Below are 26,686 nucleotides of genomic sequence, written 5' to 3'. Positions count from 1 at the left end.
ATCTGTGAGGCACTTTTGTCGCCCTTCGGTGGGGCTCTTAAATTCAAGCTAAAACCAGTATGGAAAAGTCTTAGTTACTTATCTGTAACTGTATTTCTCCAGCATTGGATCTTTCATAGTTTCAGATGCTTGAATATTCGCCGTCGTCAGACTGGGAATCCTCAGTGATTTAAAAAAATTATAAATATTTTAAAATATATATATTATTTCCATAGAAATATGACTGTAGATTGCCCATTATGAACTATGGGCCATTCACTTGTGTAGTCCCTCCACCTCACTTTGGTCCTTTATGACCCTAACCAATGAGGTGGCAGGGTTTAAGCTCCGTCCCAGTCAGCCATCTTCAGATTTTTCACTGCAGTCTAACAGACAGAGGGAATCCTCCAGCTCTCTGAGCTTTTCGTAATCTTTCTCCTGTTAGATATATTGGTTTCACCTAAAATATATCTTTTTGAAATCTCCTGTTCAAGCTCTTGCTGCTCTGTGTTTCTGGGCTCAGAAAACACGATTCTTCACCTAAAATTCGTCGAGTGAAATCCTCTTCATAACATGGCTGAACTTCCAACTGCCAAAAAGCCTTCCCTGTTCAGGGCCTGCACGAGGTGCATGAAGAAACTAGTCTACATGAAGGATCCTCATGAGCAATGCATCTACTGCCTGTATCCTCATGATATAAATAAATGTGATATTTGCAGGACTTTCTCCAACAGGACCCTGCAGGATAGACACAGAAGATTTCTTCTCCATTTAGAAGCCAAAGGTCTATCCTCGGACAAAGAATCGAAGAATCTGCCAAAATAGTTCCTGTACATTCTTCTAAACCATCTGAGAGACAAACTTCTAAGAGAAGGGCCTCTTCTGTGGAAAGGAGTGTCTCCCCCTCTCACAAAAGTAAGAGGAAGGTGGAAATACCCCCTTTGGGCTCTGGGGATCACAAAAAACGGCATCCTGAAGAAAAACAACCTCCAAAGGTAAGGAGGCATTTTCAAAAACCTGGGGGGGCAATTGTCCACAGATAAGCCATCTGAGCGGCCATAGTGATAGAGGCCCATCGACAACCAAGCCAGCGACGAAACCCTTATCGTCCACGGCGACGACACTTCAAACCTCGTCATTGACGACCAAATCTTCGTTGTTGAAATCAGCCTACATGAAACATTAGTCGACGAAGGAATCCCATCACTCATCCACGAATCTCTTGTCCACGAAGATCCCATTGACGGAGAAACACAATCAACCGTCGACGAAGTCATCGTCCACGAAACCACCGTCGACGAAGCATACATCAGCACCGTCGACGACAAAGTCAATTCCTTCGTCCATGGAGAAACCAAAGCCCAAAACAGCCGCTGCAGATGCCACTGTTACACCAACCAATGAAAAAACGGTACCTCCTGTATCAGTGACTCATGAACCAATGGGAACACAACTTTCTCCTTTAGGAGAAATGACAGAACTCCCAGACATCATTCTTCAGGAGGAGTTTTCAGACACAGAATTTGTTGGCGGGCAACCTTGCCTCACCCCCAAGGAACACAGTCCTCCCTGGCAGCCAACTGTGAAGGAACCTGACGATCCTTACGATCCAGCTCTCATTGATTGACTCGATGCAAAGGATCATTGAAGAATTCAACAGACGTCAAGCAGAAAAGAATAAGTCATCCATGTCGAAAGAAGTAACACCTCCACAGAGGAGCATCTCGCCTAGGCATAGCATACCTAGAGAGTCTCCTTCCAGGAGCAGGCCACATAAAAGGGCACATTCACCTGAGCCCCCTCGCAGATCCAGGTGCAGGATACTCAGTGCAGGCAAATTATTGGACATTCCCTTTGGTAGGTCAGGTGTTATCGGCACTAACGCTTATGAAAGCCTTGGCGTTAGAAGAATTCGGCCAAACAGCAATACTGTTGGATTTGTCAGTCTCTTTTCTGATTATTTCTCTTCTGGGAGGGGAGGTATACACTTTACTCCTTACCGCACAAGGGAGGATCATTTCCACAGCAATGCCAGTCTCAACAAGTCAATAAGCTAATCCCTTATCGAGGGACTAAAGATCCTCAAAGCCTAAAGTTACATCGACTCTGACTTCAGGCACTGCCATTTAGAAATCCTCATAACTTTATACATCATGTAGACAACACGAGTCTCCTGTGAGGGGCAGGATAAGACTCTACAAGAGGGGTTGACAGTAAATTACGTCAGACAGATGAGTTTTACAGTTGAGAGGCTGGGGTATTGCCTACCCTTCCATAAAAAGTCAATTCATAGCATGCCACACTGCATTCCCATTCCTCACTTTGGCCCAAGATAATTTCTCAAGGTCATGGCAAAGGCGGATGCCCATCTACACAGGAACAGAGTGAACATATTTCCCTTCCTCGATTTATTACTCACTGGGCCAGGTTGCAAGAGTCAGCAGTTTTGGTCCTCCGGATGATATGCAGCTTTCTCCTCAAGTTAGGATTATCCATCAACCTAAAGAAGTCATTTCTGAATGTCTCCTAATGTTTGCATTTTAAAGGGGCAGTCTTAGACACGGGGGACAAAGCATGTCTTTCAGCCTTCCATAGAGTGACACGCATACAGATCTCGGTAGCCCTCTTCAATCCAAATGGTGGGTTCCTAGCTGGGATTTTCTTTAGGATAACAGGGCTCATGGAGTTCTACATCATCTTAGTCCTATATGCAAAACAGCACACAAGGTCACTACAGTGGTCCCTGAGAAGCCAGTGGTCACAAGTCAACCATTATATTATTATAATAATTATAATATTATATTATAATTATAATATATAACCATCACAAACATTATCCTGGTCACTCTACAGATCTGCCAGGAACTGCTTCTGTGGGCATGCACCACCAACCTCCTTCTGTAGGCCCTGTTCTGGCAGCTATGGCCGACCATCACCATGTCCTAAGATGTTTCAGTGAATGGTCTCTGTGAAGGCCCAGAGAAGTTCTTTCAAATTAACTAACTGGCACTCAGGGCAGAGTGTTTGAGTTGTGAACCTTCTTACTGTATATTAGAAGTTCCACTTTCCAGGTCCCCAGGGAAAGTGTCACCGCCATGGACAAGTTGGGTGGTGTGGGGTCGCTCAAACTGTGCATGGAGGCCATGCTCCTGTGGTTTTGAGTGATTGAGAAGGAGATACATGTGACTGCTTCTCACCTCGCTGGCAATCTGACCACTAAGACAGACTCAATGAGTGGGCTCTCAGGAGTGGGAGCTAAACGGGGAGATTGTGGAGCAGATCTTCTCCATGCAGTACGTTCCCCAAAACGGGGAGATTGTGGAGCAGATCTTCTCCATGCAGTACGTTCCCCAGATCAATCTTTTCGGTACTAGTTTGAATCACAAGTTCACAATCTTCTACTACAGGGAGAGTCCTGTAGCGGGAGCCTTGTTAGATGCGCTGCTGATTTCCTGTGACTTCTACTTGCTTTTACGTGCTCCTTCTGTTTCCACTGAAGCTGAGGAAGTGGAAGCAGACCTGGGTTCTTGCCTGCCTATTGGGAGACTGAGGCAGAAGGATTTGTATCTTGTTGAGGAGGTTCTTGGTAGGTCGCTCTCTTTAAGTAGCCCACCCACCAAGTTCATCTATTCTTTTCACTGCGCCATATTGCAAGTTGGTGCCATGATAGAGAGCTGGGTACATTGTTGTGCTTTATCGATTTCTGGCCGCTCTCTCCATTCGTATTAAAGATGTGACAAGACAGTGGGATTCATGGGAAATGTAGTCTTCACGTGGTTATGTCTCGTACATCCCATAGCTCCCGCTGGGAGGATAAAGGGCCGCTGCTGCTGGCTGCAAATATCAGAAACAGGACATGGGATTAGGACTGAGGGAGCGGGGAGTATATTCAGCCTCTAGGCAGCTCACACCTCCGGCCTGAAGGCTTTGCCAGGCCCACCTTCTGGGTCCTCAGATTCCCATCCAGCTCGTGGGGCGTGGTCAGGACTATGATTTAATGATGTCGCCTACACTGGACCATTGTTGCACAGGTTCTATGGCATATGGAGAGATTCCTGGTCTTGCCACCCCAAAATAGTTGTACCCATGTTTGCAACATTCACCATTTCAGACCATCATTATCCTGTTACTTTGTATGTTCTGGGTCATATATCAGGTCTTTATAGTGGTTGTGTGGTATCTGAGCCTGAGTCTGCCATGAGGGCTGTTTGCGCACCATCCAACTAGTCCTGACAATCTGGGTTCTTCCGCGTTTTGCCTGCGGCACTCCCTGACGTGTGCAGCCATATACTGGGCTTTCAACTAAGTAAATTACTTTGAGGTATTTTACTATGCTAGAATTACCTACAGTACTCAAGTAGTAGTAGTCAATACTTTATTTCGAAATAATTCCACTATAAAAGCACATAGAAAAACATAATAAAAAAGTTCGAATACATGCTTAAGCTGCATGGATAAATAGAAAGAAAACCTTGCAAATAACACTCGATTATGTTAAAATCGCTATAAAGCAAAAATGGACGCATTATTCTCGAAAATGCCATTAGTATGAAGATCGAAGTAGGAAGCGCCGTGTTAAATAATCCAGTAAATAACAAGTGCGTGAAATGCTTCTTCCATTCATGGACAAATCAAGCACTTGATATATAGTTTTTTGTGTTCAAAATACACAAACAGTGCAATAAGAAAAAAAGGGCACACAGATACAGTTGATTATGTTTACCCCTGTAAAAGCAAAACCTTGGGCATTGCTCTAGAGGATGCCAGAAATACGAGGGGAATGAAATGCAGAAAAGCAGCCAACATGTTGGATACTAAAAAGTTCCTTAAGTAAAAAGAGCACAAAGTGCTACATTGCAACCAGCAGTACATATTTTAGGGCCTGATCACGACTTTGGCGGTAACGCCGGCGGTATTACCGCCAGCGGTATTAGCCCTACCGCCGAACTCCCTGGTGCTAATAGCGCCGGATCACGAGTTCGGCGGTAATGTAATTTCCCATTCCCCATTGAGACTATTCGGGAATGCCCTATTCCCCATTGGGCTCAATGGGGAAAATTTGCGCTCTTACCGCCGGCGGATATCCCGCTGGCGGTAATAGCGCACATTTTCGGCGGATTTACCCCCAGCCAAGAGCTGGGGCGAAATTCGCCGAAGTCCTGATTTGGCGGACCCTTAAATCCGGCGGCAATAGCGCGACCGCTGGATTTAAGGGTTACCGCCAAAGTCGTGATGAGGCATTCCAAGTACTCAAACAGTACAAGAGTAAGAGGGCATGCAGATACAGATGTGTACGTAGCGTCAGTATTAATGATATGAAATGGCATTTATAACGCGTCTATACACAAGTGTTTTAATACTGAAAGTGGCTTTCCCGTGTGCCAGACAAAATATGCTGAGAATCATAGTCTGGCCTAAATACTAGGCTCCAGTCAGTCAGTGATGGAATGCCTTCTCCTTTTCCAGGCCCTGCTTATGTTAGTGGCCAGGGGAAAAGCCACTCTCACCTGCGGACACACTGATAGGGTACTAAGTGCCCGCTTATAATACCTTACCCCAGTTTCTTTTAATGTGCTCAGTAGCCCAGTTTTCCTGATATCTGAATAAATGGGGCAGAAAATAATAAAATGCGCTAGTGTTATGTCGTGTCCTCTTGCCTGGAGGTTTCTGGTGATGTCATGGTGAGAATGTTCCCTGAGTGCTTGGAGTCTTGGTGTGTTGTGTTTTTTTTTTTAAATCAAATTTTATTGGCTTTTAATGGTAACAAGAGGCTTCTACAGCGTGTCAACTTTTGGGCAAATGGCCGTCATAACTTTACAATCCAACCATACATCCCTTGAAATTTTTTTTTCCCCCTCCCCCTTCCCCCCAAACCCCATAGTTCAAGGCACGGGACGGATCGTCCGAAACTCTTCTCTTAGAACAACTCCGACCGGGCTAATGGCTGTCCGTGGTTAAACCGACTCCTCCAAAACTAAGGCATAATGTTACATGCTATGGATGGTTTCGGGCCGGGTCATGAGACCCCGTGATTCTCAGGGAGTTTCCTCTGTGTGGCCGAAAGCCTCCATAAATTGTAGCCAGTCCATCTCTATCTGGGCGCTCGAGCCCTGCGTAGCCGCTGTGAGTCTTTCCATGAAGTAGATATCCTTAGCCACAGCTACCCACTCGCTTTTCATGGGAAGGCCGGTCCTTTTCCATGTTCTAGCCCGAGCTGCTCGAGCTGCCAGGAGTAACGAGTGCGTCAGGTCAGGAAGTTTCTCCCAACGCTCCTCCCTCAGCTGAAGACCAAACATTATCAGGATTGGATCTTGTGGGTAAACCCCCTCTCCCACCTCCCTTAACCAGCTCAGGACCTCAGACCAGAAGGCTTGGACCTTGGTGCACGACCACCACATATGCCAGTAGTCGGCTTTTTCCCCCACATCCGTGCCAGCACTCTGGGTCAATGTCCAGGAACATCCTTGAGAGGGTGATCGGGTCGTACTGCCATCTATGAAGGAGTTTGACAGCATGTGTTTTATATTGGCAGGAGATGGATGTCTTAAACGCCCTGCTGCAAATACGCCCCCATAGCCCGTCCCCCACTCCACAACCCAGGTCCCTCTCCCATTTCCTTCTGAGGCTTTTGGTTGTTCCCTCCCGGGGAATCATAAGGGCTCCGTAGAGGAAGGAGATGAGTCCTTTCATTTCTACGTGAGAGTCTAGGATTTTTTCGACCGGGGTGAGCTTTTTTTGTATGCAGGGCTTTAGTTTGGGTTTCATTAGGACACCCTTGAGGCGTAGATATAAGAGCGGGGAGAGGGTGCCAATTCCCAAGGCCTCCTCAAGTTCCTGTATGGGAATGAAGGAGTCCTCCCGCACCAGCTGACCGACTCTGGCCAGACCAGCCTCGAACCAGGGCTGGTAGTGTTTGTGACCTGGGATTTGCTCTAGAACTGGTGTGGACCAGATGTGGCTCAGGGGCGAGGGCCAGGTGGTCACCTTTTCTCTAATTCCCTTTCCTGCAAGTGCTTTCCACATGGTTCCAAGGATGGGGTGGTCCCTGATTCTTGTGGGTAGTTTTTTCAGGGGGACCCATAACCATTCCCCCACGGTGACTGGGTGTAGGTAGAAATTTTCAAGAAAAACCCATTGTTTATTGGGGTCCTAAGGTGTGGGGCCAGGGCCCGAAGCTGAGCTGCTCTATGGTATGTTCGCAGGTCTGGGAGGGCTAAGCCGCCTCTATCCTTGGGGAGTGTGAGGGTCTCGTATCCTATGCTGGGTCTCCGGCCCTGCCATATAAATTTAGTTATTCGTCTTTTGGCTTCGCTAAGGTAGGATTCTGGGGCCTCCAAGGGGAGCATCTGGAAGACGTATAACACCCTGGGTAGAAGGTTCATTTTTATAGCATTAATTCTTCCCATCCATGAGATCTGTCCCTTCGCCCAGCCCTCCATGTCCCTGAAGAGTTTGTCAAACAGAGGGGGGTAGTTTGCCTGGCTCAAGTCTTCGTTTGGTCTTACTATATTGATCCCCCAAATACTTTATACCCTCGGGCAGACCTGGAGGCCCAGTGGGATCAATTCGGCTAGGTTTCTCTCTGCATCAGGAGCAAAAGGGAAGACTATGGACTTGCTCACGTTTACCCTGAAGCCCGAGAAGCGTCCAAATTGTTCTATGACCTGCAGGGCGGCCGGGACCGATCTCGTAGGTTCCCTCAAGTGTAGCAGAATGTCATCTGCGTAAAGGCCAGTTTGAAAGTACGGCCATCTATCTCTATACCTCTCACCATCTGGGAGCCTCTGATGCTTTCTGCCAAAATCTCCATGGTCATTGCGAACAGGAGTGGGGAGAGGGGACAGCCCTGTCTTGTCCCTCTCTGTAGGGCGAAAGTACGTGACAGGTGGCCATTGACTGTGACTCTGGCAGAAGGGGCCATGTATATGGCTTTAATGGCCTGTCTAATCCCCACCCCGAAGCCTAGTTTCTCCAAAACCCTGTGCAGGAATCCCCAGTCCAACCGGTCGAAAGCCTTTTCGGCATCGATGGACACCAGAACCGGGTTGTCACCCTTCCGTGCCGCCTCCCTCATGACGTGGAGGGTCTTGCGGAGGGTATCCGCCCCCTGCCTCTCCTGTATAAAGCCCACCTGGTCCGAGTGGATCAGCTCCGGCATGTGGCCATCTATCCCTGTGGCAATAATCCTGGTAAATAGCTTTGCATCTACATTGAGGAGAGAGATAGGTCTGTAGGACCGACAGTCTGCTGGGTCCTTCCCCTCCTTTGGGATCACAGTGATCAATGCTTTACCAAATGATGGGGGTGCCCTCCCTGTGGCCATGATGTTGGAGAATATTCTTGCCAGGAATCCTGCTAGGTGGCCCGAGAATGCCTTGTAGAAGCCCGCCGTGTACCCATCCTCCCCCGGGGCCCTTCCAAGCTTGAGGCCTGATATTGCCTTGAGTACCTCCTCCTCGGTTATTGGGGCGTCCAGGTCCTCCGCATCCGGGGCTCGCAGGGTGGGGAGGGCAACCCCACTGAGGTATGCGTCAAGCATTTCCTTCTCTGCCCTCCCGTCGCTCCCATACAGGGTTTCATAGAAGCCGGCGAAGCTCTCGGCTATGCCTTCGGGCTCTGAAGTTTCCTCCTCTTCCCCACACACAACTCTGGATACCCACCTCTCTGCCCGTTGGCCACAGAGTTTAGCCGCTAACATAGCATCTGCCTTATCTGCTTTTTCGTAATATCTTTGGTGTAAGTGTTGGAGTCCTGCCACAATCCTGCCCATCTCTAAATTCCCTCTTGCAATGCCCAGGTCTCTCGCCCTCTCCTCCTCCCCCTTCCCTTCGGACCTTTCCAGTATAAGGATCTCTGACCTAAGTCTATGAGCCACAAGCATCCTCTCCCTTTTTTTGGAGGCCCCCTCGCTAATCAGCCTGCCCCTCCAGGTTGCCTTCGCCGCCTCCCATACTATCCCTTGGTCAACTTCTCCAGTATCATTTAGTTCGAAGTATTCTCTAATCGCCTCTATCATCTCCTCTTTAAAGACCGCATCCCTTAGGAGGAAGTCATTACATCTCCACAGAGAGTTCCTAGGTTTTAGGCCCGAGATGCTAATGTCAGACCAGACAAAGTTGTGGTCTGACCAGCTGACTGGGCGGATCCCTGAGGCCTCTATTCTGCTCATGTGCTGGTGTTCCGTAAAGAGGTAATCAATCCTGGTTCTCGTACTGTGGGCGGCTAGGTAGAAGGTGTATCCCCTCTCCGTTGGGTGGAGCTCTCTCCATATATCCACCAGACCCTTCTCCCACATTAGGTCCCGAAGCCCTCCATAAGGTCGTGCCCCCCGCCACCCGGTGGGATGGCCTCACCACTATGGTCGAACTCCCTGTCAGCCCACATGTTGAGATCCCCCCCCAAGAGGAGGAGCCCTTCCGCTCTAGTCAACACCTCCGCAAGGGTTTCTTGGATAAATCCCAGCTGCCCTACGTTGGGGCAATATATGGCTGCTAGGGTGATTTTCGAGTTGTGCAAGTTGCCTGACACTACCATGGCTCTCCCGTCTTCCCACTCCCATCGGGATACCTCTGTCAGTTTATGATTCCTATGCAGAATAATTCCGACACCCCCCTTCTTAACCTGGCCGGATGCCCAGAAGGTCTGGCCCACGTGGGATCCCGGGATCGCCCTCTCTTCCCCCCTCACCGTTCCAGTTTCCTGGACAAAAAGGATATCGGTTCTCGCATTTTTCATTTCCCTCCCCAGGAGTGAGCGCTTTGTCGGGGAGTTGAGCCCCTTGACGTTGAGGGAGCCTATTCTGAGGGACTCGGCCCGGCTCTTCCTCTCATTCTGTGTCATTAGTTCTATGCCTTGCATTCATCTTTTCCCCGGTCATGAGGAGATTGTCCCGTTCCCTTGTTACGCTTGGTTCGGTCTGGGCCCGCGGGCCTCTAACTACCTTCCCCTCCACCCTCCCTTCCCAGTTCAGGACGCCTGCCAACGGGCAAGCCACCAGGGCGAGAGAGTGTCCGTACCTCACGGGAGTCTCGATGAACTCTGTGTCCCCGGCCGGGATTGCAAAACGAGTGTCCCTGTATTTTCGATCAAAAGTCATTGTTCACCTGGTCTTCCCCAGCTCCGAAGTGGGGGTGTTTGGTTTTCTGAATTTTCTCCTGCCCTTTGTCTTCTTCTTCGTGGACCAAGGGCCCTCAGGTTGTCTCTGGGGATCAAGCTCCATTTGTGTACCTCTTTCGCTCCCTCCCTCTGGGGAGTCGCTCTTGAGCACTTGGAGGACGTGTGTGGCTTCTTTGCCGCTGATCACCCTGTAGTCTACACCAGCTCGCTCAAAAGAGAGGGCGAACGGGAACGACCATCTATATCTTATGTCCTGGCTGGTGAGCCACTGAGTGAGCGGGCGACAATCCCTGTGAGCGTGAGGGTCGAGAGATCTTGGTAGATCCTAATTGTGTCCCCTTCAAAGATGAAGCTCTCGAGCCTTTTTGCCTTCTCCACGACCTCCATTTTTTCTCTGTACCGAAGGAAGCGCACCACTATAGACCTCGGGGCCCCTCTTCCGCCCCCTCCACCTCGATGCGCCCTCTCCAGCTGGACCTCCTTCCCCCCCTCCAAGGCAAAGAGTTGGTTGATCAGTCCTTGAACCTTCCTTCCCACATCGGCCGCTGTCTCCCCTCTTTGCTGGGTGACACCCATTATACGCAGGTTCTTTCGGCGTTCCCTATTTTCCAAATCATCCATCTTCAAGGTTATGTCCTCATCTCTCATTTCAAGATCCGTTAATCTCGCCTCATATTTCATGTCCAACAGGTCTGTTTGGGGGTGGTTATTTTCCATTCCCTCAATTTTTTCTTCCAAAGTTTCCACTCTTCCCCTGAGGTCCACTATAGAGGCCTGCATGTCGGTGTGAATGGCCTTAATTTCCTGAAGGATGTCCTTGAGGTCCTCCTTCGTTAAAGGGCTGAAACTGTTTGTGGACGGCGAAAGCGTTGGAGGGAAAGGATTGCCCGAGTGGTCGAGGGCCTCTCCAGGATGTCGCTCTTCGTTGGTGACCTATGGTGCGATGCCTCTACGAGGCCAGCCCATGGTACTCTCAGCGTGTGGTGGTCAAGTTCTATGGAGACGGGGCGTCGAGTATGTGGGCCTTGACTTGGTGCTGAGGAAGGCCTACGGGGCCCTCAGGTTTTAGGGCTTAGGCCCACTTCATTTTGGGGGCCTCTGTTGTGGTGGCAGGGAGGAAGGCGGCGCAGAAGGCGGCACCGCTGGCGGAGCATGAGCCGCCCTGCTCCGTTCCTTTTCTTTTCCGCCTGTTTTTGGGAGGGGGGTTGTGTCCCAGGAAGGGGCCACGGGATGCCGGGGGGGGCAGCACAGTTTCCTCAAATGTCCCCTTCAACCCTCCGTCTCCTCACCTCTTTTCCATGTACTTAGGGAGGCTGGGGCTCAGGGCCCGTATTCCTCCTCCCGCTGGGGTGGCCACGAAGCTGTGTCTCGTTGGACTGCCTCGCCCTGGGTTAGGCTTGAGGGGACGGATGTCCGCCTCGTGTCGTAGTCTCAAGACGGTCGGCGCTTGTCCTGCTACGGCACTCGCCACGGGCCGCGGGCACCGGGGCCTCGCCACCCGCTCCGGGTCTCCTGGCATGTACAGTGGGTGTAGGGGGGGGCCACCCACTGTCCGGGTCGCGCCCCGGATTCAGGAGGGGAAGGCGGCAGTGCGGCCAGATGGTGTGAGCGTGGGGCCCCGCTCGTCGCCAGTCCACTGGTAGCTCGTCGCCTTTGGCAGTCTTCAGGGGGGGCTGGCCCTTTGGCCTCGGGCGATGCTGAATCCGGGCCCTTGATCGGGGGCTTCAGCGGGGGAGATCGCCCCGGGTGCTGGTCCTCCCTGTTTTCAATGCGGCCGGGGATTCAAAAGGCACACTAGGCCCCGCGAGGCAGGAGGAGCGCGAGCCTCACACGACTTGCATGCTCTGCGCCCCCTGGCGATCTCCGGTGTGTTGTGTTTTGAGTGTAGGAGTTTCACCCCAGGCAGATGGAACCATGTATCCTGGGTGGTGGGAGCCAGTGGGCTCAGCTACAGCTCCTTCATGTTCCTGTCCTCTTAGTGTCATCCTGATAAGAAAGGAACCTGTGTCAACCTTACCTGCTGCCTCCAGAAACCTGATTTTTAACACTGGCGACGAGCTGGCTTTAATCTGGACCCTGCTGGACAGGAAGGACAGGTACCAGCGCCTGCAAGGGGTGGGAGGTTGGGGTCTGGGGGATGCAGTGAGAAGGAGCAAGGAAAAGGAGCAAAGAAGGGGGGGGTTCCTACTGCGCCACATGAAGGTATCCCGCCACCCATCACAGAGGAGGTGAGCCTGAGTGTCCCCGGTGCAGAAAAGAAGCATCCCTGGATGACCAAAGCAATGGGAGAATATTTGGTGCTTCCATACAGCCGTGTATGGAAGCACCAAAGCGAAGGGCTGGTGTGGAAAGCCCTTACATGGAAGCCCCAGATTGCCCGAGTGCCGAGTGACCCAGGCAGGTGACTCGGTACTGCCAGGCCGTGGCACTATCTGCCCAGCACTATCTTTGCCTCAACTGCGACAGTGGAGCTTCCCGGAGCATTTTCCTGCCAAGCACATGGAGAGTGTGTGTGCTAAAATGGCGGCCACGGCCATAAGGCCGTGCAGCAGCGGCCGCGACTCTGTGGCCGCGATAATATCATTTGGAGCCTCTCAACATTTGAGTGCACCTCTTTGTGAAAGTCGCAGAGGGTTTCCAGCCACTGGTCCTTTCTGCCGTGGTCTGGATGGATTTAGTCAGAGGCAAGCTGGGTGTCCGCGTTCGCAGAAGCCTTGCCAAGTGTGTTTGATTTATTACAGCTGCGAACAGATGCTGAGAAAGCAATATGACTTTTATTTTTTTGTATTTCTTTACTGCATCCGCTCATTGTGCTGCTAAGTAGCACATACATGATGTTCTTCTGTCAAGTGGTTTGATAACTCTCAATTCTGCGCATTTAATGTTAACAATGGTTTACAAAGTTATTGCATAACCACTTCTGGTGATTATTATTTGTATTTGTTTTCTAAGAGAGCTATGTTGAGAGCCTCCCACCCCCCTCAATTCGGCAACAAATCACGGGCCGCATCATACTCTGGGGCAGTCTAGATTACCACGCTTGCGCAATATGCACGAATGCGGACACTGCACTTGGAGAAAGATATAAATATGTGTTTTAATGCATTATACAGCACACTTTCTGAGAAAAATTGGCTAAAAGGCCAGAGCATTTGCAATTGTTTTGTAGGGTAACACCAATCTAAAAATCCAATACATGCAAGTCAGAACACTGCACAGGAACATTAATCTTTTCATAACTATAATGCTTTGCTATTAAAAATGCCATGCCACAATGAAAACATGTCCAACTGGCTGCACAATGTAGACCAGTCTAGACACGTAATAACATATTACAGCAAAGCATGCCAGGCCACATTCAGACATACCTAAACTGGTTACTCCAAAATGCTAGTCGAAGCAATAACACTTATCATGGTTAGTTTATCACTGATGCCCAGAAACATATACTATGCTGCAGTAAGAAACTGCTAGACTGGCAGCACGCAAATGCCAGTCTAGCCAGGTAATTACACTTTGCAGGAACTCTTTATCAGAGATGTCCAGTTAAAAAAAAAAAGTCTAGCCAAACTAAGAAATTACTAGACTGGCTTCACCAAAATGCCTCTCTAGCCACTAATACCACATAGCAAGCCTGCTTAGCCTGGACATTGATGACGAATACGATTTATGGCACAATCCCCATCCCACCCCACCACCCGGTGCCTCCCACACATGCCCTCTGCCTCCCACCCCCTGCTGCAATCCCGAAAATCAGCTTATCTGCCCAGAATGACCTCCACGTCCCGTTTCCTTGTCCCAGTGCTTACGTATGAGGCTCCTTGCCTCATAGGTAAGTACTGTGATAATGACGAGTGGGACTAGGAGTGATGAAGATTAGAGATAACTAAGCCAGGCCTTATCTGCATGTCCCTCTGCCTCATCCCAGTACTTGTGTATGAGTCAAAGTTCCTCATACACAAGTACAGGGACGAGGAAGAATAGGGCTATGAGTAATAAAGATTACCAATAAGTAACCAAGGGGTTAAACACAAGTAGTGGCGCAACACCACTGAGCTGGCTGGGCTGCAACCCTTCCCCCCCTTGACATTTTGGGCTATCTTGACTCGACCTGGCAGACCTACAGAGCCGCTGCCGGACAGAACAGGACACAGATGTTAAACGGAGTTTGTTTTCCCTTTCCATGGCGGCCATCGGGAGTGGACGCGCTGGGAACACAAGTATTCCCAGCGCATCCTCTCCAGAAAAAAAAGAAGTAGAAGGTAAGTGGGGTTTGGAGGGCGGAAGAAAGGGAGGGAAAAAAAAAAACGTACCTGCGTCCCTGCGTGGGACGATGGAAGCCTCCAGCCATGTGGAGGCGCGGAGCGGGGATGGCCCACTCCGAGTCTCCACACTGCTGGAGCCTGCTATCGTTCCTCAGCGGGGACGCAGGAGCAAAAAGGTAAGTGGGGTGGGGTGGAGGGAGGGAAGCAAAAAAAAAGAAAAAGCTTACCCGAGACCCCGGCGGGGGTGAAGGCAGCCTCTCAGCCGTGGGGAGACTTGAAGCGGGGATGGCCCCGCTTCGAGCCTCCTCATTGGCTGAGGGGCTGCTACACCCCCTGCCGGGGTCAAAGGCTGTGGAATCCCGACAGAGGGATTCCCGGCCTGGTAATGACTCGGCGAGGGCCAATCAGAATGGCTCTTTCATTCTGATTGCGCCCTCGCCGGGTACTAATATGTAATACTTAGCTGTGGAACCATAGCTTGTGGAATGTTGGTGGGCAATATTGACCTTTGAGTGTTGGTGATTCTGTGGGGACAGTTACAGAGAGAGTGTGAGCTGAGCTGGAGTGGATGGGCCAGTGCTTCTTCCAGTTACTTACCTGATGTCCTGCATTATACCTGAAAGAAGATCCCACCTCCGTTATTTCACATTTCAGGCACTTTTCTTTCGTGCTAACTAGGCGTTTTGTGCAGCGCATTGGAGAGTTTCAGAGACTATGAACTCTTAGCAGTTTTGATGTGATTGCGTAAAATGTCAGCTACCCTGTGAGGTTTTCCAGGTCAAGCGGTGGCATGGATTTGGCGCATATTACCAGATTGCATGGAAAAGGAGTTTGGGAGGTGGCTTGGTTTCTAAGGAGTTTGGGAGGTGGCTTGGTTTCTCGCTGGTTGCTACAAAGATGTTAGTATTAACCATTTGAGGCTTTTCAGCTTCCAGTTTGATTAAACATGACAAAGACCTTTGGCGCTTAGTGTCATGAAATATGACAAGGGCTTTTAGACATATTGGTATGTTAAATGCACATATGTGCTATGTGCATTTACTACATGGATTCTTTGCATTTTCAGTATTGATGTACTTTACTGCAACTACTTGTTGAAATGATTGGGGTGTGTATGATTGCGCTGTTTGAGCCTCTTGACACTTAACAAGGTCTGTTGGCTGTATGATGTAGTCTTCAGAGTTTGGCTGGTGTGCTTGCAGTCGGGTTGGGATGCCTCCTACACCCACAGAGAGATCTAAAGAAAGTTTAGCATGTTCTTGATGGCCTGTTTTTCGTAGTATCAGAGGCGGCTGGCGAGACGTGCTGCAGTGGTTCCGTCTCTCTACCCAGTGCGCCCTGATGCTCGCTGTTTCTCGCTGCCTGTGCTAGGTGCTTTACAGGCAGCTCCAGAGGCAGCTGCAGAGGTCGACTTGCTCTGTTCAAGGAGTTCGACCCTGTGCAGCGCATTCGTTATGACAATTAAGGAGGCGAGCACTTTGAAAATAGGGGACAGAGTGCTTCACGCCATTCCACCAGGTGGGGAAGTTATTTTGCTCCATGATAGCACACCGAGTGACATAACATCAGAGGTCGTGCCCTTAGAGAGACAGCTGGAAATAAGAAAGCACACAACATGAACATGTTCGTGGAAATTGCCCAAACTACGGCATCTTCTGACAACATCCTACAGCAGGCCAATATTCTCAATCCACATTACGGTTTGGGCGCTCCTGATAGTCCTCAAGGTGGTGAAAGGATCGAAAAAAAGGATTGAATCCCCTTTTTTTCGAAACCAAAAGGACCGAAAAAAAGGGTCGATTTTTGTTAAATAATTTTTTATTTTTTTTATGGGGGGGTTCCTCCCCAACCCCCCGTTTTCTTTGTAATTTTATTTTTTATGCATACCAAACTAAAAAAATATATAAATAAAAAAGCATTCAACCCTTTTTTTTCGGTCCTTTTGGTGTCGAAAAAAAGGCATTCGATCCTTTTGTTTTAGATCCTTTGGCTGGACACCAGTCCTCAAGACCCGGAGTCCAGTCAGGGCGATAAGAGGCCGGTATTCCCGACTCCTATTGCAACTAGGGGTAGTACTGTAAGTGTGAGTGACCCTTCTGAAAAAATGGGACATGTGAAAGCCAATCCAGTATCGCTTGGGGGAGGACTCCGCCCATAAAAATAAAATCTCACCACACGATCTATAGGTTTGGCAAATTGCATCAGGAAAATGCCAACCAGAAAACCTACCCAGCATTCTCTTAAATCAATATGGAAACTTTCTGGCCTTACTGCGTCCCCGATGGCCTCTAAACAAAGGTTCTTCTATGAGAATCCTCATGCTACCACTGAAGTGGGTGCATCAGGGGCTTCTCGCTCTAATGGCGGCAGGATGGATAGACGCCACAACAGATTTTGAAGGTGGTATGCATAAGGAACAATGCTTTTTGCCTCACAAACCTGTAGTGGGCTCTGCAAATCTTCAAACTAATAATATCTCGGAACTCCTGCGACAGTCCCTTTAAGACAACATTGGGAAAAACCTTTGACCGATGAAGATCTCCTGATGGATCTGGCTGCCTCACACATGGAAGAAGAGGCAGTGAGCAAGCCTCTGCTGGACACAAACTTAACTGCTACAATGACTCTCACGCTTTCCCCATACATGAAACTACATGAGGCTTTGAATTACCAGATCAGAGACCAATCCACCTTGCAAACCATGATCAATTCCCACATGGTTTTTCTGGAGGGCTTCGTGACAGCAATTCAGTGAAACCTAGATAGAAATACGGAGCAAATAACAGCTATACTCCATAGTATTATCGATTCAATTTTTCAGGACTAAATTAAGAGACGTGCTCAACAAGACAGGCTGTCAGCGGATGAGATTCAACTGAAAATGCCTGCTAACACTGATGGGCGTTTGCGCGAACAAGAGAAGGAATCAAGAGACACAGCACGACAAGACCCACTCCCTCTTATAGTACATAGTAGGGATATTCCAAAAGAACATCTAGATAAGAGAAAGGATACCCCGCATCTTCCAGCGATTTCGTTGCCGTATAGAGGAGCGGTTCTCCCTGCTGAAAGTACGTTGTCCTCATCTGCTACACCAGCTCTAAACGCTATCGACTCGCCACAAGCGATGAGTCAAATGCTGACGGTTCCATTGGACCCTAAAAAGAAATACAAAATCTTCTCAAAACTGGGTCTTAATGAAAAAAGGGGCCTCTCCCCAGCAGTCCAAAAGAAAACTTTTTAAAGGGCGGTTTCACGTACTCGCAAGACTCAAAAAACTCTGAATGAACATATTATAAGAAGTTTGGAAATTCCAGGGACTCTACCTCGAACAGTTAAAAGCACCGCTTATCCCACATCCTCCCTAGTTCAATCAAGACAAGTGACATTTGCAGCTGAATAGCTGTCTGGTCCAGGGAGCAATACTGATGCTGCAGGAACATGGGAGGCTCCCGTTTTCAAAAATCAATTGCCAAAAGATCTGGCCTTATTGATGACGACCAGGAAGATCTAATCAACCTCTCAACGTACACCATTTCGGAAAATGAGCACAGTTTTATGGATGAAGCCACCAGTAACTCCATCATAAGTGTAAATGAAGATGATGCAATAACTCATCAGGACCTGCCAAGGACCTCAGGAGAAGATGCACATCTGCAGCTTGATCTGTGGGCCTCTCCAAGGAAAGGTCCTACAATAAGGAAACGACCTGACCCTCCAAAATCTCCGGCCCTCCGAGGAGAAACAAAAAAGCAACGCACATTGGCGCCTGAACTGATCGTCAAAGAACAGATTAAGCCTTTTGTGCCCCTAAAACCATCAAGGGTTGTAAGATCACTGTCCCTTTTTAAACACTGGATCAAAAAAGGAAGAACGTACATGATCGGGGAGAGAACGGGAAGTTGGGGGCCAGCAGAAAAGGCCCTATCATCAAGAATAAAATGGATAGTGCTCCTGGAGTAATGAACATAGATCACACTGTCCATCGTTTGCTCCTTCAGAGAACACTGCTATTAAGTGATGAATTAACTTTGAATAGGGCAAATACCTTGCACCTGCGGCACTGCGTGCATTCTTTAAAAAATATAAGTTCTTCTTTTTTTAAGAAGGGCGATAGGTCTGTTCCAGCAAACTACAGACCTATCTCCCTTTTGGACGTGTTCGGAAAGTTATTTGGTGCCCTACTGTTGAAAGCGTTAACATCATGGAGCTGCAATATGGGCCATGTTGACAGGTGGCAAGCAGGCTTTGTTAGGGGCATAGGGACGGCCCTTAACATTTTTTTGATCAATTTATTCAAAACAACAATCAAGTTGAAACGGTATTGTAAGATCTACCTGACCTCAATTGACCTAGCACAGGCGTGCAACACGATTGAACATCATCTTTTGTGGCAGAAATTTAAAAAATGGGATTGCCCGGATGATATGAGGGAAGCACTACATTCCTTACACTCTAAAACCATTCTTCAGATCAGATTGGATAGAAAAGGAGCCTTATCCAAACCCATTCCAACGTCCAAAGGCTTGAAGCAGGGGTGCTCCTTAGCTCCCGCTGTTTTCAATCTCTTCATTTCAGATATGGACCATGCCTTTGAGAAAATAAGATGCTTCCTGCCGCGTATAGCAGGGCAATCTGTCAATCGTCTGTTATAAGCTGATGATGTCATACTCTTGGATCAGACACCTGTCGGCCTCCAGAGACAACTGAATGCATTGCAACAATATCTGGAAGAAAACAGTTTAAATATTAATGTTTGCAAAATCAAGCGCATTCATTTTAGGGGGCAAAGTTGCCCACAAGATTCCAACGCAAATACCTGCTTAGTTCCTTAAAGGTGAAGAGCTGAGAGAAGTATCATCGCTGTTATGCTTGGGTATGATGATTAACAAAAGCATATGTGATGCCCAAAGGGAGGCAGCTCTCAGAATAAAGGCACGTAACTTGGATTCTCAGGCGCGACTTCTAGTGGCAAAGTACTGTAAATTGTCTCTAAAGCCAGTAGTAAACATTTAAAAGCGGGTCCCATCCTAACGTACGGAGCTGAGTCTTCGTTTTCGCTGTCTGATCCAGTTTGGCCTAAATTAGAGCGCAACTTTTGATGCAGGGTCCTCTGCCTTCCCCAGGCTTTCCCTATTCAAACAATCAGGCGTGAGCTGGCCTCACGCCTTTATACACCATTACAGTCTGGAAGAATCTGGTATTTTATAGGAAATGCCAGCTTGGTGAAACGACTGGTGGCTTTAAAGTTTTACATACAGCACTTCAATTTTCTTTGGAAATGACGTTGAAGGCATGAGAAGAAATGTGTAGGGCCATATTCCATCATCTGGGCTCTTCTGAAAAGTCACTCGTTTTCACGCCTGGTAAAGTCAAAGCCAAATTATTTGATCAAGACTGGATTGACACGTGTGAATATACATCTTTAAAGAATCTCTATGCCCATCCTGATCTAGAGAGTAGAGCTAAGGGAGTTTTGCCTAAATACTTACAAAGATTCCCGGCTACTACCTCAGACAACAATTTATGCGATTTTGCATGAACCTTTGGCCAACTAGAGAATTTACAGAGGCAAGGTTGAAAATCAAAACGATGAGAAAAGAGGTTTGCAGATTATGTAAAACGCCAAGAGAAACCTTGTTACATCTGATCTTAATTTGTCCATCTCTACGTGAACTAAGAACTCGTTGGTTGGGAACATTTTTGCAATATTTTACTACTCTTTCCACTAAGGAACTATGGGCTTATCTGCTAAGAGGAGAACGAGTTAAAATTACTCTTGCCCTCTTAGCTTACCTAAAGGAAGCATTTGGCCAGTTGGACAGCAGAGACACTTAGGATACTGTGTAAAAAGCTTAATATTGAGTTTTTGATCCTAATTTTATTTTATCATGTGGTGTTTTTATGATTGTTTATTGAAGATAAGGGGGGGCTACCCCCTCGTAATATATGAAATAATTTAAGTTTGCCTGGTCTGTTTATCATTTAATAATTCAGTTTTAGTAAAAGGTTTGATTCACAAAACCAACGCTAATACAAAAATTAAATAAAAAATAAAGATGTGCATTTTCCTATTTGTTATTATGCATGTGTTCATGTTTTGAAGCTCCATGCTCAGGATTTCTAGTTTTCTGACCCTGTGTTTGCTCCTGTAGCTTAGGCTCGGGACCTCAGTGTAATTGGTTCACTATTCTTAGAGAGGAACAGCTCCACCCTACTGATGAGGTCCAACCAGACCGAAACACGTGTCTTGGGTTGCTGTTGGTAGTCTTGTTCAGAGGAGAATTGCTTAGCAATTCAGTGCTGGACTGCCCTAGGGCAAGTCAAAGACTGATATGTTTTAGAGATTTCTCCTCTGTGAAAGATAGTGAGCTAAAGATCTGGGTAAGCCTCTCGCAACCAGGGTTTGTGTCCGGCAGAGGGTCTCCCAGGACCCCCCTTGTTTTTTGCATATTTATGTAACTTTGGGTCACACCGTAAGTTACTAGGGGAATCCAGACGTGGACCCCTTGCTCACTATTCTTAGAGAGCCACAGCTCCACCCTACTGATGGGGTCCAACCAGACCGAAACACGTGTCTGGGGTTGCTGTTGGTACTCTTGTTCAGAGGAGAATTGCTTAGAATTTCGGTGCTGGACTGCCCTGGGGCAGGACAAAGACTGATATGTTTTAGATATTTCTCCTCTGTGAAAGATAGTGAGCTAAAGACTCTGGGTAAGTCTCTCACAACCGGGACTTATGTCCGACAGAGGGACTCCCAGGACCACCTCCCACCCCCTTGTTTTTTGTATATTTAAGTAACTTTGGGTCTCACCCTAAGTTACTAGGGGAATCCAGACATGGACTCCTTGCTCACTATTCTTTGAGAGGCACAGCTCCACCCTACTGATGAGGTCCAACCAGACCGAAACACGTGTATGGGGTTGTTGTTGGTAGTCTTGTTCAGAAGAGATTTGCTTAGCATTTCGGTGCTGGACTGGCCTAGAGCAGCACAAAGACTCATATGTTTTAGATATTTCTTCTCTGTGAAAGATAGTGAGCTAAAGACTCTGTCTCTCGCAACCAGGACTTATGTCCGGCAAAGGGACTCCCAGGACGCCCTTGTTTTTTGAAGTAACATATCAACCAGGCTTTGACCAAAATAACTGGCCCACACAAGTATTATGTGTTTTTGTTTTGGGAATTGCCCTATTTCCCTATAGGCCAGTTCGAGCCTGCTTATTTCTTAGGTCTGAACATACAACTCCATCCATCAGCTCTATTTAATTCCTAAATGTAAGCAACCACTGGGACCATCTCTCAGGAGGAGTACATAGTGTCTATAGTAAGAACTCAGGGTTATGCCCTGTGTGAGGGGTCAGAAATAAGAGGCAGACACAAAGAGGTAATATTTTCAACATGAGACATTTTTCTTAAAGAAAAGGGGTTGGATAAATGCCTCTCTGTCTCTATCCTAACCAGAGTTTCGATGCCTAGGAAACTAAAACTAAAGAACAGTCTGTGTCTCGTTGTCAAAACTAATAAACAGTCCTGTGTCCAAACTATATCTGACACTCCCACTTAAACAGATAATCAAAAAGGTGTAAGGTAAACATTCAGTTTTTCACTTAATGAAAAGGGTGTATAAATCGAGAAAAGGTTCAACATATACTCCTTGAATCCAGGAGGGGTTCCCTTCCCCTGCATTAGTCCAGGTAGTTCAAGCACAGGGTCTGAGTTTAAAGGATGGCTGAGATATTTCCTTCACAAAAGCAGTTTCTGAAGAATGGCAAAGAAAAGTGTCTTTTCCCAAACAATGATAGTAGAAGTAACAGAAATGCCTTTTCCCATGACACCATTGGGAAGGTGGCAAAATAAGTCTCTCCAGCTTTGAAGGGTGTAAGAATGTCTATTTTTCACAGCTACTTCACAAATGATTCTGTTCACCAGGTCTTTCTTCACAATATTCACTTTATCATAGCACAGTAATACTCTTATACTGCCTTAACATAAGCTTACCCATATGGACCTCTGACAAATGAAGACTGGCTCAAGTTCTGCTTCTCAACTCCTTCAACAACACTTATTTGCTTAGGACAATGCTTGCTCCAACTTTCCCCATATTACCTCTTCATGCGTGGAGACTTGTCCAAATCTTGTCTTTCACCTTCTTAGTAAACAATAATTTGCTTATGATCACATTTGCTCTAGCTTTCCTCATATTGACATTTCAGGCACGAGTAATTGTGTAAATATAGTCTTTCAAATTTACTTGGTTGGTATTCAAATGGCACTTTTAAATGTCCTGGTGCTAGTCGGTACACTTTGGGGTTCCCACTATCTTCGTGACAACTCACCAGTGTTTCCTTGCGTCCCTCACCTTCTGCACTCTGCTGCGGTGACGTTTCAAGGCTGGATTGACATCTGCTTGGCAGACCTGTTTCCAGCACTCCTCTTGCTCCTGAGTTCACTCACAGGTAAATTGGCTGCTTCCTGCCTTCATTGCGCCTGGTACAGCTTCCCTGCTGCTGTTGGTATTCTCATGGCTTCTCCCTGGAGCCTGCCTCGCTCCATTGGGTCTCTCGCAACGCCGGTCCTACCGGCTGATCAACGGCAGCCCAAAAGCACCTGCCTGTTCCCATGCGAACTGCTTCAGCACGTCTGCTTCTTCCTGCTGCTTTACCTTTCGCTTTGTCCGGACTTTGCCTTCTCTCTCCGACTCCACACATACCTCCTGATTGTCGGCGGAAGTTAGTTTTAAATTTCCTGCGCAGCTGATTCATTTTACAACAACTAGACCGCATGTTGTTTTTAAGGCTTCTCTCAATCCACATTAACTCCTTGTCCCTCTTCTTCATCTCAGTACCTGAGGCACTATGGGAGTTAGAGTCCATAGGAAGAATAAAGGTTTTAAGGAGTTTCTTTTTTGGATTCCTGCCTATTATGATATCATCAGGAATAGGAGATGTTAGTTGTGTTTTAGGTTTTTGTAAGGTATGAATGGTTAATGGTTCAAAATGGCAATATGCCATCAGCGCTTTAGGTAGTATGATGCTATCTTCAAAAGGAGGGGGTCACCTCCCCCCCACATGATCCTCCCTCATAGTACCATCCCCAGGGTCAGGATCAGGTAGCAGCTTCTGTCCCCTGGCCATGTGGGAGAAGTCCACCACCAGGGATTCAGTGATGACTCCTGTACCCTTTAGCCGATGTATTTCCACAACATGTTGACTCAAGTGCTGTTGTGAGATACATGCCTTAAGACCTGCAAAACATGTTCATTCCACTCTTTGTTGCTATTGTGGTGTTTTGGGTGGGGAAACACCAGGTAATCTCATGCTGAAAAGTATACCGCTCATGCTGATATATGTAAAAGAACAAGTGTTTTATTTATGCAAGTATACTGACAATAAGGCTGCTCTGTAAAATGCAGGGAGCTGCGTTGTGCACAGTCTTTGCCACTTGCTTTGATACCGCTGGCTGCAATGCTGCCAATCTGGTGTCCACCCTGAGCCTGTATATTGCCTCTCTGGGACAAAACAACACATGGGGAAAAGCATGCACCTGCCACAGTAATGCAACCTATTGCAGGAAACAGCACACTGGCTATCAGCCAGGATCATGAACAATCACAAATACTGCAACTACTCAACGATCAATGAGGCTGAAAATCCATACACAGACACACACACACTAACAGTTGCGCAAAGTAGTCATACATTTAAATTAGTGGTAATGTTTTCATTTCAGACATGTGCACATGTTTAAAATATGCCCCAGGACTGACACCTACTTTTTCTTTTTGTCTTTTCTCAGATCAACTCCTGCCTGTTTGCCGCAACTTTGTGTATTTTGAGAAGGCAACTCTCTAGCGTCGATGCTAACGTATCGAGTCTGAAGGACACCAGGTATATAAGGCTTAAAAAGTAAAAAACTTGACGTTTGGATACTTTCCCTGCATATTGAGTATATGATGCAAGTCTAGCAATGGTTCTCCACCAAGCGAAGATGATAGGGTTGCATGGTATGATTGCAGAATGTTCTCTAGCATGTGTGTAATAGTTAGCTTTAGCACATCATTCACCTCTAAGTATGATATATCATTGTTAGGTGCTGAGGTCCTACATGCGCTTTCTCCTCCACGCCTCATCATACTCATGTGTGATTCTGACATGACAATGTTCAAACTAATACACAATGTCACATTTGTGGGATCGAAGTTTGACTCAAAATCAGTGAAAGGTTCACACAACAAAGGATTCATGTTTGACCGATCCACCTGGATGGTGTTAGGGCATGCACAGTCAGGATACTCTCTGGAACCCACCCTCTGGACCTCGATTACAGAATCGGCTCAGAATGCCCCCACAATCCTCCAGTTTCACAGATCTTGCAAAAGCAAGGCTTTTTCAACAACACCTGACCAAGGAATGATCCCAACAGATGCACATACCTCAACTCACAACACTGGGATACTCTTAGGAGATGCTAGCCCAAACGCTGGCTACCAACACTCCAAACAGCGCTCTACTGCTCTCCAGCTAGGTCGGCGCTTCAAACAATAAAATACAAATGTAACGGATTTTATGACACGGCACACTACAGCCAGTGACTTCTTCTACTGACACTGATGGTGGCGCACAATAAAAATGCCTTTTTATTTTTATTTGAACCCTGGATTCTTTCTTGAGAAGGCCTCCAACCCATCTCAAACCCACCTTAACAAATACCCTGTGTCGCAATGGACTATGAACCATGCCAGTGTGTAACAATGAAATATTTATTAATTTTATGATCAAATGAAAAATCAAGCAAAATGGGCAGCAACCACCAAAGTAGTGGCAATACAATTCAAAAGATGTACAGGTGAGATGGGGTTCATAGTTATTTGTGCGCTCAAGTCCTGAGAGTAAGCAAAATAAGAGATTGAAAAAAGAAGGAAGAAGTTTGAGAAAAGGGTTTGGCAGTGGTGCAAAAGGGAAGGTGGCTACCCCTACCTACCTAAGACTTGAAACATTAAAGGTATTCCCTAACCCACGCCAGAATCCACTGAAAAGTAATTATGCAACAGATATTGGTTACTGATACAGTGCTATGCGGATGATACCCAGCTTATTTTCAGGCTACCCTTGGCCTCCTCTCCTCCTTCCCTCATCTCTGTCTGTCTGCTATGCAGGAATGGTGTGCCGCCAACGACCTCTGCCTTAATGCCAGTAAGACTGAGATTCTACTCATCGACACTCCCACTCCCTCCTTCCCTGCTGCTCTCTGGCCGGCCTCTCTGGGCCCTCTTCCTGCTCCTACCTGCAAGGCAAAAAACCTTGGGGTCATCTTCGACTCCACACTCTCCTTCTCTCCTCACATATCCGACGTATCTAAGAAGTCACACTACCAGCTACACCTCCTCAGAGGTATCCTTCCTTTCCTCTCCTTCCCCCAGAAGCTCACTGTCTCTAGAGCCCTGGTTCTCTCTAAGCTGGACTACTGTAACAGCCTCTATCTAAATCTGCCCGCCTCTATTCTCCGCCCTTTGCAACTCATCCAGAACAGGACTGCAAGACTTGTCCTTGGCCTCAAGCCCAGGGACCTTATCTCTCCAGGACTGAAATCACTACACTGGCTCCCAGTGACTGCGAGGATCAAGTTCAAAACCCTTTGCATTGTCCACAAGGCCGTCTGGGACCTTGGGCCAAAATACCTTCAACTCTCTCTTCCTAAATATCTTCCTTCTCGAGCTCTTCGCTCATCCGGCTCCAACTCCCTCAGGGTCAGCCGCTTCTCCAAACAACGAGTTGGGGGCAGATCTCTTTCCACTGCAGGGGCCTCCCTCTGGAACAGCCTTCCTGTCTCCCTGAAACTTGAGGAGAACCACCTCCGGTTCCGGAAGCACCTCAAAACCTTCCTCTTTGCCTCCGCTTTCTCTCCCCCTCTCCCCTGCTAATACTACTGAAACTGCACTGAATCTGCAACTGGGCCATTCACCGTTCTCGGCCCAGCCACTCTCCCCTGCACTGCCTCCACGGCAACCCCTGCACTACGGGACTGTGTCTGTATCCATACAGCCCCCCTTCCCAGCACTTGTCTGCACTTACCTCGCACTTGCCACCAGCTGGCCCTTGTTATTTATCCTGTATGATGTATGCTAATAACCCTGTACTGCACTTTCCCCTCTCCCTTTCCCCCATGCACTTTTCCCTTCCCCTCTACCCTTGCACTTGCGCGATCTGAATGACACCTGGCCTAGTAAGATCGTTGTCTGTCTCCCCTTGTTCCCCCCCTGCCTCGTCCCGCCTTGAAACACTTGTGTATAGGCGCGTTACAAATGCCTTATCATATCATATCATATT

The 26,686-nt window shown here is 47.7% G+C and overlaps 1 protein-coding gene across 2 annotated transcripts in view; it reads left to right on the top strand.

Annotated features, from left to right (window-relative positions):
- Positions 1 to 26,686, top strand: part of LOC138447681 (adhesion G protein-coupled receptor E1-like) — a 927,425-nt gene that overhangs the window by 846,246 nt on the left and 54,493 nt on the right. For both annotated transcript variants that reach the window (XM_069603948.1, XM_069603946.1), the window contains one exon: positions 24,156 to 24,247. In XM_069603948.1, the coding sequence (XP_069460049.1) occupies positions 24,156 to 24,247 (92 nt within the window). The remainder of the gene's footprint in view (positions 1 to 24,155; positions 24,248 to 26,686) is intronic.

The sequence above is a fragment of the Ambystoma mexicanum genome, chromosome 3q (assembly GCF_040938575.1).
Source record: "Ambystoma mexicanum isolate Mex_15411 chromosome 3q, UKY_AmexF1_1, whole genome shotgun sequence".
NCBI classification, from domain to species: domain Eukaryota; kingdom Metazoa; phylum Chordata; class Amphibia; order Caudata; family Ambystomatidae; genus Ambystoma; species Ambystoma mexicanum.
The sequence above is the reverse complement of the archived record's forward strand: the minus strand, read 5'-3'. Positions and strand labels throughout refer to the sequence as shown.